The following is a 14,240-nucleotide window of genomic DNA, read 5'->3' as shown; positions in this document are numbered from 1 at the left end:
TGCATACGAGGTGGCTTGGGAGGGAGAAGCAGCTGGGAGCGGGGAGGCAAATGGGTGTGCAGGGGGGGCGGGACCGCAGGGATGCAGCGGTGGGGCAGAGGGGAGGGAAAGACCCAGTAAATAAGGAGGCAGCAAGGAGGCAGGAACCAGGCAGTCAGGTGACTAGCAGCGGCGTGGGGGCGACCTGCCTGCAAGCAGGGACAAAGGTCACAAAAAAGCGCAGAAAGGTCTCAAAAAACGGGGGAAACGAGTCGCACAGAGGTACAAAGGTCACAAGAAAGGGCAGAACAGGCCACAAAAAATGGGGGGGGAACGAGTGGCACAGCGGCAGAAAGGTCACAAGAAAGGGCAGAAAGGTCACAAAAAAACGGGCGGAAAGGAGTGGCACAGAGGCAGAAAGGTCACAAGAAGGGGCAGACAGGTCACAAGAAGGGGCAGAAAAGGTCACAGAAAATGGGGGAAATGAGTGGCACAGAAGAAGAAAGGTCACAAGGAAGGGCAGAAAGGTCATAAAAAACGAGGGGGAACGAGTGGCACAGAGGCACAAAGGGGAGTAGAGGCAAGAAAAACGAGTGCAATCAGGGGAGCAGAAGGCAAGAAAAACGAGTGCAATCAGGGGAGCAGGAGGCAAGAAAAACGAGTACACTCAGGGGAGCATAAGGCAAGAAAAATGAGGCAAGAAAAACGAGTGCAATCAATGGAGCAGAAGGCAAGAAAACGAGTGCAATCAGGGGAGCAGAAGGCAAGAGAACGGGCACAGATGAGAATGCAGGCACAGGGGGTAGACAGGCAACAGCGGTGTCAGACACCAGAAGACAGTATGGGCAGTACAGGGAAGACAGACAGACAGCGACAGTGAAACAAACCTAAGGCCTAACACTGGCCACCAGGGATGAGGCGCAGGTGGTAGCCTGTGGGTGGAGGGCCTCAACTTCTGCGGCAGCTGGGGCAGGGTCAGGACACAAAGGCGGAGCTGTGCGGTGGGGGAGCGACCTACCGTCAAGGTCAAGGATCTTTCATCAACTTCACCTTCCTCCCTATCATCATCCGATGAATGTGCTTCAAGAGAATGATGCGATGGAACCAGTGAAGGTGGTCTAGGAGACCGGAATACAGAGGTGGAAGCTTGAGCAACAGTTGTAGGTGGCACGGACTCTGCTGATTCAGATGGCGGGAGCCAGCGGTAATAGTAGTCTAGCATATGCTGGAGATTGTTCAGCAAAGCTATAGGCATCTGAGCTGAAGGTATATTATCCGGAGGTGGGGCCACAGGTTCAGGAGAAGGTTGTACATCTTGATCATCCTCCTGATACTTTATGAATAATTCTGAAGGGCTTCTAGCTGTTTGAAACCTGTCATCCTCTTCAGAGTCCTCTTCACTTTCATCTGAATCCAGTAGGTGTTCAGGAACCTATAGAGGTACCTTATGTGGAGAAAGATACAATGGGGATAGGGGTTCTAGCGTAGAACCACGTCTCTGCAACAAAGGTGTCGTCATCGACAGTGTAGATGTTATAGCCATAGACGCTCACCAAACTTGCAGCTCTGTACAAGATGACAATTTCTGCGTCGACGGGGCCATCAACAATGGGACTGTAACCAAAGGTGTAACCGTCGACGAGGATGTTTCCGTCAACGAAGTTGTCTTCTACGATGATGAAGGCTTCGTCGACGACAATGTGGTCGTCTACTATGTAGTTCTCGATGACTAGCTCGCCGTCGACGAGGCAACCTTCGAGGATGAGGTGGTCATCAACGAGGCAGTCATCGACGAGATTCTTCTAGCCTTAGACGTCGACGGGACGCCGACAATAGATACTGTCTCTCTCGTCGACGAGATGAGTCTCACGGAGACAGACCAGCGTCGATGGGGACGAAGCCGACGACATGATCATCTGAGGCTTTGGTGATGAAAAGGTCACTGTCTATGTAGATGTTGCGTCAACGAAGGAGTCGTCAATGACATAGTCGACGATGGGGTCTTCTTCTGAGGAAGAATCTTCTCCGAAGTTAGCTTAGAAGGTAGGGTTTTTACTGCCTCTCTCGGGGCGTGGAAGGCAAAGGCTTGCCCTTAGCAGGTGGAGTAGCCTTTTTTGAAGTGGAAGGCCCTTCAGAACCCTTAGAGGGTTGTGGTTTCCTCAACACCTTGGCCCCAGGAGAAGAAAAAACCTACTCAGCAGACCTCTTCCTAGAGGATACGGATGACCCAGAGGCAATACTTCCCACCTCAGAAACTGGAATGTCCTGATCTTTAGGCTTCTGTAGCCACAGAAGTAGACAGCCCTCTCTGTCTCTGAGGGTTTTCTGAGGGAAGGTCCTGCACATCTTGCAGTCTCTCACCTGATCCGAGTATAGGCAGTAGATGCATTACTTGTGGGGATCTTCAGAGAAAAGCTAGAGCTTACCACAAGATTCATAAGGCCTGAATAAAGATTTCTTTGAAGAAGACATCCTAGGAGTAGAAATTCCTGAAGAACTGAGAAAAACTAAGCAGAGCTCTTGGAGACTCCCTTCACACGACGTGCAGTAGAAAATCTAAGAGCCTGAGCCTCTGAGGAGAACATTCTGGTGGGTGCTGCCGCCTGATTGGCTGCAGTTTGGACTATGTATAATGACTATGATAGTCATAGATGGGGAACTTTTTTCTTGGTAGCTTTGGGATACTTTACTTCCTGGTTTTATGTTACCAAGGTTTTTTGGTTATTATGGGCATATTTATTGCTTTTTTACGTGCCGTGGGACTCCCACTCCGACGACGGGGAATGATTCAGGCATGTGAATCTATGAAAGACACCCCAATACTGGAGAAACCTTCATCCCAATGGGAAAGATGGCACACATTACTAAGTTGTACATTCAACATGGACTAGGCTTAACTATTGAGATTGTTTCTTGAAGACTTGGGCCATGGATTGTTAAGGTTTTACAGTTGGCACTGACCTATTCTGATCATTCTCCATTACAAAAGGTTCTGCCTGCCCCCCCCCCGTACTACATGGTGGCGTATGTGACTTGGCGACTTGTCCAGACTGTTACTGGACACAGTGTTTAAAGAGGAAATTGGGCAAAATATCCAGGACTTTTCCCATCACAATACAGGCTCAGTAACTCGTATCTCTACGGTATGGGAAGCCTTTAAAGTTACTATGAGAGGGTATTGCATTGCAAAGGGGGTGAGGGGCCTGGGGAGGGGGAGGGGGGGGGGGGAAGAGTGCTCAGAGATATACGTACCACCTTCAGCTGATCAGATACCAATCTTAAAAGGCTAGAGCCAGGAATTAGCTCTACCCACAGGGGCAATTAACAAGCAGACCATAGAGAGAAGTATACCGAATATAAGGACACTGCCAAACGGGAATGTCTTTTTAGAGGCAAATATTTCAAAGCCCATAGATTCGGAGAAGCTGACAGGCCAGGAAAGGTCTTAGTTGGAGAAGCAGAGCTTATGGATTTTCTCCACTATGCGCTGGAGATACAGGAGGCAGATGGTACGATCTATAAAGACACCACGGACTTGCTCCAGGTGTTCAAGACATTACTCCTCGCTTTACCCTACACAGAGGAGGCAGCCAGTTACACTGGCCCCATACCTTGAAGACATTGCCCTAGGGTGGCTGGGGGAAACACAGAGTTCTTGTCAGCTCCATTAGAGGAAGGAGGGCTCCGTACAGTGATTATGCAGATGGGATTTGGGTGGGCTCCGGGCCCGGACAGCTTCCCGGACAAATTTTTGAAAACCATATGTGGACAATTTAGTTCCCACACTCAAAAAGCAGTACGATTAAACTAAAGATTGGTATTCTTCCCTGCTTGATGTGATTATTTTCTCCTTGTTAAAGCCTGGAAAACCTACAAATAAGTGTGAATTCTATAGGCCTCTGTACCTAATTGCGATGCAAAAATCTTGGGTAAGAGGCTATCTAACAGGCTAAGCCTCCTAATGGAATCTGTTACTACCAGACCAGGCACGCTTACTTCCAGGGCGGGCTACATCCCATAATATTCCTACTCTCTTCTCTGTGATGCAGGATATCGATAGATCCAGAGTTGGCAGCAGATGGTATTTCTGGATGACTCGAAGGCTTTTGACTTTGTTGAATGGGATTATCTCATTGGCATATTGAGACGTATGGGAATGCCTACAGATTTTCTCTCATGGATTGAGCTCCTTTATCGCCAGCCACAAGTACAGGTTCTCATAAATGGCATACACTCATCCCCTTTTCCTATCTTTAAAGGCACAAGTGCCCATTATCGCCCCTCCTCTTTGCGATCACCATTGAACCACTAGCTGCCAAATTAGGACAGCATCATTGAGATTGCGCATTGCAGTACCCCTCTAGACATATACTAGCGTCTCTGTATGCAAACAATGTTACACTATATCTCAGAGACAAGCAGGTAAATCTGAACCCTGTGCTGTGAGAATTCATTGCTTTTGGAGAGTACTTAGGTATACAAAGAAATTGGAAAAATCACAGGTGTTCATGCATAACTAGATGGTTCTTCTATTCTCCCTGGACTAGCCAATAGAGTGGTGCTCTGAAGAGGTTAAGCACCTGAGGATCATGATCACCAGAGACAGAACTGAGCTGATGCGCTTAAACTAGGGTAAGACACTAGCAGCTTTGACAGATTCCATTACGAGGTGGATATCTATGCCTCTCTATAGCAGGCAGAATTTCGTTAATCAAAATTGTGGTCTTGGCCAAACTTCTTTACATGCTCATTAATATTCCAAATAATCCTGGAAAACCTTTCTGTTCTGCCCTTAAGACGCAGATGATGTGCTTAGAGTTTGGAGTGGTAAACAACCCAGATTAAAATGGGTAACATTAACAGGCCCAATGTGGACAGGATGGTTTTGAGGTTCCATATTTAGAGCTATACTATTTACGTGCACAAGTGCACTTTGCACCATGCTGGTTCTGTCCCCCTCCCTCTTTTCATGCCACACCTCACGGTGAAAATGGGATATATGGAACCGACTACACTATTGGGGTTCATTGCGGTTAAATTTAAGAATAGGGAAGCGAATCCCACAACAGTGGCATGTGCTGCGATGGGGTTATGTTCGGTTATTTTATTTTTATATAGCGCAAATCACCACTGGTCTCTAAGCGCTTCTAGAGAAAGAACAGGTCACTAGCGTAAGAAGGTCTAGTGGCAGCGGAGGCGGCACTTAAACCAATGTCAGTGTCTCTCCAAACTGGTAGGTCTTTAAAAGCTTTCTAAAGGAAAGCAGAACAGATTCCTTTCGCAGTTTCTCAGGTAGATCATTCCAGATCTATGGAAGGAGGACCTTAATACAACATTCTTCCACCTTTACTGTTTGCAACTCACTTGCCCTCCGCAGAGAGGTGATAGCAACTATGAAAGAGACTTTCCAATACAAGAGCTGCATATCACAAGGGTGTAATAGTTCAAAACGAGTAACCATCCGTCTTGTTCGATAAATAGTTGGATTTCAGGCTGGCGCTGGAGGTGCTCTTGGAGTAATTACCCTGAAGGGCTTGACCCAGATATTATGCAGAGATAAATGGTCTCTATTCTGCAAGGAAGCTGCCATTGCAGCTAAATATAAAACAAAAATCTTGTCAATCTTACTTTCTGCAAATTCAATAAATTGCAGATGTCTTGGACAGCTACTGTAAGGGAACCTATGTTTTGCCCCAAACCGTAATGAACAAATCATTTCCACGTAACAGCATAATATGCACACTTCCTTGGTTTACATGGTTTGCAAAGGATTTGCATTCACTCCTACAGGAGCTTAAGATAACTGAACTCCACGAATTTAGGTGCCAAATAGCTAGATTTGGCAGCCTGAGGTCTGAATGTCTGAGCTGTCCTGATACTCAGTGAGGAGATCTAGCCTCAGCGGTAGCTTCTTACGAGGATGGACCGACAATTCTAGCAGCATTGAATACCAAGATTACGTTTCCCACATTGGTGCCATCACGAGGAACATTAATGCTTGTATTATTTTCCTCAATTAATAAAATAAAAGTAGTGGACAAAAAGAATAGGCAAATATTTCTGGCCAATTCAACTGTCACGTATTGCCACTTGGGTTTGGGTACCTGGTGGCGAAGTATTGGCATTTTGCAAAGTGACGAAAAGATAGTCCATCTGAGAGTTTGAGTTTTCAAGAGCTCTACCAGCAAAATACTTCAGTATTGCGAAAGTACTTGGGAATTCATCTCCCATACATGGACTTGTTGATGTGTCATGATCAACAAGCCCAAAAAATCTTTGTCCACCCCAGAAAATGCTCCACTGGGAGCAGAAAGCAATTCCAAATGGCATAGCAGCAAATAAGCTGAACTAGTTCTGACAGCTGGGAGGAGCGAGTCCTCTCTTGCTTTATTATTTAATACATCGTTGTCAAGTTGTTTGTCTTTATCGGACTATTTGGCCTCAAATCAAAGTGCAGAATTCTCCCAGTGCTAACTGGGATTGTTGTGAGCACCAGGTACTTGACGAGATAATCCTGTTCTTGCCTATCAGTAATGTGGTAGAAATGGGTGGGGGGGGGTCCGTGGTGATGGTCGCTTGCAGAGAAGGTCTGCCTAGCAACCACTTTGTTCTGTTCCACCACAGGAGAGTGCATTCAGTTCTGCCCTCAACCAGCACTAGATCTTCTCTTGATCCTCAGCTTGTAGCCACTGCCTCAGTAGACACTCCTGCAGTGCATTAATGTGTACTCTTGCGTGTGACACTACCGCTAAACAGGACACTTGGAAGAAGACCGTTTTTCCAGAGAGAGAGAGAGAGCTTTTGCAGATCCTGATGTGATTCACACCTGCAAATCTTGGAGGTATGGGTCCCCCAAACAAGCCTAAGAGACCGTCTATATTTTATAAAACATAGTTCCTAGCTAGGGAGGGTGAGTTACTAGGCGCTATAATACCTATTTTCACCATCATTGTAATATGATTTCTCCTTTTGTGTTTTATGGAATTGTAACAATGCTAATCATATTATTTCTAATCATGTATGCTTATGTTAGCAAAAATACTGCATCTTAGAGCACGTCGTTAAAATAAATATTTTAACCTTTCTGTGTCTGTTTACTCCTGTTGTGGACTGGTATGAGAGTACAATGAAAGAGTGTTCTTGCTTCCCACCAGTCCGGAGTATAACCTAAGTCGCATGTTCTGGGTTGTCTAATCATTGGTTCCTTTGCTATAGGACGAAGAGCTAATGTGACACTGATGCTAGCTGATTAGGGTTTCTAGGCACAGAGGTGAGTTTTTGGTACACCACAATTCACTGAGGTCCTGGGTCTCTGTGCACAGTTCTGTGTAGGAGCAGAATCCCTGCAACAGTGCCATCTACCAGCACATAGGAGCATCTGTCTAGAACATTTTCCAGATCCAGTGCAATGACTAGGGAAATTCAAACAGTGAAAAATATAATCAAATTGTGATAAATCTACGATTAAAAGGATCCATCAGTAGAAAAAAATTACTTACCTGCAATTCACTGCGCAGCTTATGGTTCTGTAGATTTGATTTGCTAGTTAAAGATTCGGCAGCTCAATATTATTAAGTACCTAAAAACAAAAAAGGTATCCTGGTGCCAAGACTTAATAGTACCATAAGAGAGCATGCCCGCAATCAAACTACTTGCAGACAATTACATGGTAAACAGCTAAGTTTATAGTACATGAGGAGTCATCTTAATTGTCTAAGGCCTTTTCTACCACCGACTGAGGTTGCAGAGGAAAAACTGCCCAATCAATGGCTTGATCGACAAAGAACAGGGAGGTAACCCATAGCAGAAGATGAGGGTTTGTTCTAAGGAGGATACAATCTTCTTGTGTTTAAATTAATAGTTCCTCTATTGTTAAAGAGTTTAGGGTTCACTAACACTACAAAGTTAAGAGAATAAGGAAGGACCATTTCCATTAAATACACCCCACTAGGCAAGAGTGTAATGGCTCAAATGTCAGCCCCATGAACTTACAGCGGACCATGATATTGACATTTCCAGATGCAACCAGTATCACTGCCGTCTTGCCCAGGTGTGTGATACAAGGATGGGTCTCATGGCCTCATTTTCTTCACAATGCATGTGCTTACTAGTAGTGGCGGAAAACGTACACAAACTTACTTGCCCAGTTCATCCATACAGCATTGCCAATAGACTGTGGTAGCAGCAACCGGGAGGTGAAGTTCTGGCCTTTGCATTCTTGGAAGTGGCAAAGAGGTTGACCAATGACAGTGGAGGTACGGCTGAAGTACCTAGGTGTCTGTCTCCCATTCATGTGCTTGTTAAGGTGTCAGGCTGAGCTGTTAAGTAAAGTTGTTGCCTACTCCATGGAGGTGTTCTGCCAAGAGAAGGACTTCATGGTGAATGGCCCAATGGCAGATTGGCAGCACTAGTCTGGACAGTGGTAGTAAATGTGTGTTGCTCTGTTTTTGGAGATAAGACATTGTGGTCTTGTTTGCACACATGAGCACTGGTTGATGCAACCCAGTTTGTAAGACACTGAGTCCTAAATGCACTGTCCTTACCACCCATACTCTGTGTAAACTATGTTCTTGAGACCAATGGGTCAGCATTGTCAGTTGGCCCAAACAGGTCTCCCAACCAGTGAGTGAGGCATCTGTGCAGATAATCACTTGACATGGGAGTTTAGGAACGACCTGCCCAGTAACAAGTTCTTGATGTTCCACCATAGGATTCTGTGCTGGTCTCTGGGCTCCACCAACGGTAGATATTTCCACTGACAAGTTGCCTGTGATGACTTTCTTGCAAGGCACACCTTTATTATTCTCACTGTCTGAAGATGTTACATCTGTAAAAGGGCAAGCAGCCTCTGACGGCATTAAACACTCATTGTTGGGGTAGACTTTGCCTGTCACCATATTCAGTGAGGCTTTCAAGAAAGGATGCGTTTGAGGAGGACAGAGGTGTGATTACTTGTGCACTTTTTTGGTATTGACAGTGAACCATAATGTGTATGAGAGATGAGTGAGAGTGCGGCATTTCTCTTGACTGCTGTTCCAGCCAGTCATCCAGGCATGGAAAGACATGGACAGCAATGGGGCGAAGGTGTGCTGAAGCCACAGGGAGGCATTTTGAGCCCAAAGGTAGTATTTCGAATTGGCACGGTTTTCCCTTACCACAAATGTGAAATTTTGCTTGGTGTGCCAGATGAATGGCGATTTGGAAGTAGGTGTCCCTGAGACCGAGGGACACCATGTAGTCCCAGACAGAGCAGCAAAAATACGCCTTGAAGAGTAGGCATTTTGAAGTGCTCTGAGATAAATGTTTGAGCAGTCAGGATTGGCCTCAGAGTTCACTCATTCTTGGGGTTTAAAAAAATAGAAAGAGTAAGCATCTTGTCCGCATTGGTGAGCTGGACCGGTTTCTATTGCTCGCCTATGAAGCAATGCCTACACTTTCTTCTCCAGCAGCCTTTGGCGGTCATAACTGATGCTGTGACACAATAATAGAGGTTGCGGTATGAAGCTGTAGGCAACCGCTTTAGATGATAATGTAAAGTACCCAATTGTATGGCTATTTCTTCCCACAAGGGAAAATCTAACTTTATTCACCCCCCAGCAGATACTGATTGATAGGATGGAATTGCTTGGAGGCAGAAGCCTGAACACTGCAGAAAAGTTTTCTGATCCCGACAGTGGTTCTTAGAACCAATCCTAAGTTATACGCAAGGTTGTCTCAAATTCCACCTCAGACAATCAAGGTTCCAGCTTTTTTTCCCCATGACCAGACTCAGGAGCTGAAATCGCCCTCCAAACGCGATGTCATGCATGCTCTCATATTTTAATAGAGCTAGGACATAACCCTCTCCCAAAACACAACAACTCTGTTGCGTTCTCAAAGCCTCATATAGGTCACGCAATTTCTAAGGCAGGGATCGCCAGGCGGATTATATCATGCATCCAAGACTGTTCTACTAAAGCCAAAGGAACCCCACCGTCTCGTCAAAGGCCACAATCAACCTGCAAGCAGGGCACTACTATGGTTTTCTTGGAACCATACCCATTGCGGACATTTATAAAGCTGTCACATGGTCCTTTCTACACACATTCACAAAGCATTACTGTCTTGACATTTGTGTAAGGAAGCAAGCAAGAGTTAGGCAAACTGCCCTCTGGACTCTGTTTCACATCACTGCACCATCCACTGGCTAGCCACCACTCAGGGATGTACTGTTTTACAGTCTAAGCAGAGCATGTGTTTCTCTAGGCACACATGCAACCAACTGATTAGGTTACCTACTCTTTAAGCATATGTTCATTGCATGTAGTGCTGTAGATTCACATGTGGCTCACCCTCCTCCCCAGAAGCTAGTGTTTGTCACAGATACCTTCACATTCTACATTTTCTACACGCATGGTCACTATTCTATCTTACTCACTACTCCATACCTACTCTCACCCACTGGGCTAAAAGCAGTAATAATCGAGGCTGTGCAAGACCTCGTAACTCAGAAAATTTGAAAAAAACTGCAAATGTATCAGCCCAACACTAAATGGCAGGAGTATACACAGCATGTGTATCTACAGCCACACATGCTACGAGCATTAGTATATCCACTGTAACAACTTCAATCTCTTTCAGTGAAGAACTGATTGAATTCTTCAATCTAATCCCAGGGGAAGTGGTCATACCAGATAAACTGGAGTACTGGAGAGTTTGTGATACACTATACGGTAGAAGCACCCATTGCAATTCTTTTTCCAGCTGCATCAAGGCATTTACTTTCTTTTAACAGGTGGAGGGCGACTTCCTATGGCCCCCTGATTAGAATATCTTATCATAGTAGTATGTAAACCTATAGACTCGGGAGGGATGTGCTCTTCAGTGTTTAGCCGGCCAACCCAAGTGTTATGCATCTTGTTTTTCACTGGGTTTTTAATGTTCACAGCAGAGCCCTTTAAGAATTGTTTAACAACAAGGGGTGGTGATGGACAGAGTTTCTGAATTAAGCTGAATACTCTCACCCAGTCAAGAGATCAGGGCTAGATCCAACACCGTTTTTTAGCTCACTGCACCATCCCAGTTCAGAACCTGGCTATATGCAAATTAGTCTGTTCCTGTCCCAGTGCATGATGGGAACAGGGCAAACCAAACTACCAAGCCAATTCTTACACTGGGAAGGAAACAAGCTTCCGGGGACCGGTTTCTGGCATTTCAGCCGTCGTCGGCCCGGCTTGCTTGAATCCGGATGGTGCAATGAGCAAGGGACTCACATCTGAGTATACCCTTCCACGCTTAGGGTGGACAAAATATTTAACAACAAGGGGTGGTGATGGACAGAGTTTCTGAATTAAGCTGAATACCCTCACCCAGCCAAGAGATCAGGGCTAGATCCAACACCGTTTTTTAGCTCACTGCACCATCCCAGTTCAGAACCTGGCTATATGCAAATTAGTCTGTCCCTGTCCCAGTGCATGATGGGAACAGGGCAAACCAAACTACCAAGCCAATTCTTACACTGGGAAGGAAACAAGCTATTTTCTGAATCGTTTTTGGCCACTATAGGTGTGGCAGGGTATACTCAGACATGAGTCCCTTTCTCACTGCACCATCAGGATTCAAGCAAGCCGGGCCGAAGACGGCTGAAATGCCAGAAACCGGTCCCCGGTAGCTTGTCTCCTTTCTGGTGAAGAATTGGCTTGGTAGTTTAGTCTGCCCTGTTCCCATGATGCACTGGGCCAGGGACAGACTGATTTGCATATAGCCAGGTTCTGAGCTGGGATGGTGCAGTGAGATAAATAATGGTGATGGATCAAGCCCTGATCTTTGGACTGGGTAAGAGTGGTCTGCTTAATTCAGACACTCTGTTCATCACCACCCCCTTTTCTGAATCCTTTAAGAATTGTAACATATTGGACTAGTCACTCTGTCTGGAGAATTTCAACATAGAAGTTATTTTCTTCATGATCCACAACCATGGTAAAACAGTGTTGTAATCCTGCGTGTTGAACAGCAGCATGGTTTGCTTATGTTTTATCTGTAGGTGATGCTCTAGTCAAGAACAACTCTAAAGGTTCTTGGTCTTATTACCTCTCTAAGAATATGTTTCAGGCATCCTCATGCGGAACAAAATTCTTACACGGCTGGGCCGGATATTTATCTTCATCTGTGTTTGAGGTTCCAGATTCGATGGAGCTGTGTCCTTTGGTCTTTGATTAACTAAACACTTTCTGGTTCAGTGGGATTGGTATGTTTAGGTATGGGGCCAATGGCATTAATCTGGTGAGATGGTCTCCTCGAAGGTAATTTTACACCTAATACCAGTCTTGCCTGAAGGTGCCAGACTGTTATTAAGTACTGGTTGAGTTTGCTAATAAGTCTAAAAGCTTTTTCAATTCTGAACTTCAAGACGACGCACATTACACACTCAAATTTGCACCATAGGATCAGTATTGAGAGGGCTTTTTAGACTGACTCAAAATGGTACATTTTCCATTGCCCAACCTCTCTAAAAAATAATTTTATATGATCTGGATGCATATGCATATGTTCAACATAAGATGTTGTTCAGCACTGCCTATTTTCTACTGCAGTGCACAAAGCGGGCTTCGAAAACTGAGCACCCAACTTTAGCTCCGAAATCGGCAGAAAAAAAAAAGATGATCAAAGGTGGTGCCTGAGTATTAATACATTGGGCGTTTCAGTTATGTGGTCATTTACAAAACCACATTTTAATGCCTGAAATAAACAGCTAATACTATTCTAACTCAACACTACAAGGCAGGAAAGAGCACAACAGGTGATCTACACATGCAAACGGAATGTTTTCCAGTTACGGTCTTTGCATACATTTCACATATGAACAACATGCTGTGTGCAACAAAACGAGGGACTGGGCATTTGAAAGAGATAAGACTTACCCAAAATACATCATAAATAAGCAAGCCGGAAAGCAAGAGACAGGATACTTTGAGGCTAGGTAACCTCACAAAGGCAATCATGGCAACGCACAGACCCATGGCAAGTGCTGTAAAACAAGAAGAACCACTGTAAGTGACTGTTACAAGTAACCCCAAAATAAACACAATCCAAACTACCCCCTGGAACATGTGTTTTGCAACCAAAGTGTGTGAGACAGAGGGGGTGGGGATTTCTTTCCAATTACACAGTGGTGGCACACTTTCTACTGAAAAGGCATTTTTTTTATTTTAAGAGATGGTCAGGACAAGTCAGAATCAACCGGTAATTCGGAAAAAATTCTAGTAAGCAGAGTTTTTAGTGATGGTTTTTTATAAAGAAGTGTTGTGACTCATTTCAAGGTTTTTGAGTCAACTTTCAAAAGTGTGGTAACAGCCAACACGTGTTTTGCCCCCTTTACACGGCCATCCTGCCTGGGGATTCCTCAGGGCTGTACAAGTGAACATTAAAATAGGACACAGGACAAAAAAAAACACATAGCCATAAATTCAAAGGTACCTTGAAGTATTTTTTTTAATTTGCTTGTAACTTTTGACCCCATGGACAAATATGCACGAAATTTAAGAATCTATTAATCCAGTCAGCTAAGTGCTGGCATACCAAGCATCATTTCCCATTTTCGCTCCATCGGATGTTTTACTAAGAGTGCAAAAATCGCAGAGCGGATTTACACAAAACTTGGCATAAAACTTTAATCCGAAAGCATGCTTTTGTCACTTGGCATTGAGATATTAATATAAAAAAAGGTGCCATATAGGATATAAATGCTTAACAGTTTTGAATACCTTGTCAGCTAAAAATCCATTTGTTAATGTGCTCATCTCTTTGGCACCGTTTCACCAATATGCATGAAATATGCAGACAGTACGTTCAGACTACTACTGGTATTTTCGAATTTATTATATCCACAAAGGGAACAGAGTTAAAAAAGGGCAGTCAAAAAAGGGCTCATTTGCGAATATGTTTGACATTATGGGGTATATCTACACAATATCTGGGAGAAGCTAGGAATTATTACGTTTTCTATTGGTGTGTTCAGATTTGAGGCAATACATTAAAAGAGTGTGCAAATAGTAACCAAAACGCAAGACGTTTGGCTTGACAGTCCATTAAATAGTAAACAGAATATTATAACATTCATTTGCAAATCCAATAGATCTGGCATTGGGAAACTCGCGCCATGTTTATATCTTTTTAATTTTCATTACAAGTATACGCCACAAACCTAAAAAGCTGAAAAAACCTACGAGGCAGCTATATAGCTACAATACAAAACTCAAAAAATACAAGAAATAAAACAGACA

At 44.4% G+C, this 14,240-nt stretch overlaps 1 protein-coding gene across 1 annotated transcript in view; it reads right to left on the bottom strand.

The window, feature by feature from the left end:
* The window catches only part of SPPL3 (signal peptide peptidase like 3), a 298,157-nt gene that overhangs the window by 25,042 nt on the left and 258,875 nt on the right, over positions 1 to 14,240 (bottom strand). Inside the window, exon 7 of the mRNA XM_086942845.1 lies at positions 12,879 to 12,985. Within this exon, the coding sequence (XP_086798971.1) occupies positions 12,879 to 12,985 (107 nt within the window). The remainder of the gene's footprint in view (positions 1 to 12,878; positions 12,986 to 14,240) is intronic.

This window comes from Lissotriton vulgaris, chromosome 11, assembly GCF_964263255.1.
Source record: "Lissotriton vulgaris chromosome 11, aLisVul1.2, whole genome shotgun sequence".
NCBI classification, from domain to species: Eukaryota; Metazoa; Chordata; class Amphibia; order Caudata; family Salamandridae; genus Lissotriton; species Lissotriton vulgaris.
Note: the sequence above shows the minus strand (reverse complement) of the source record. Positions and strands in the feature narration are given on the sequence as shown.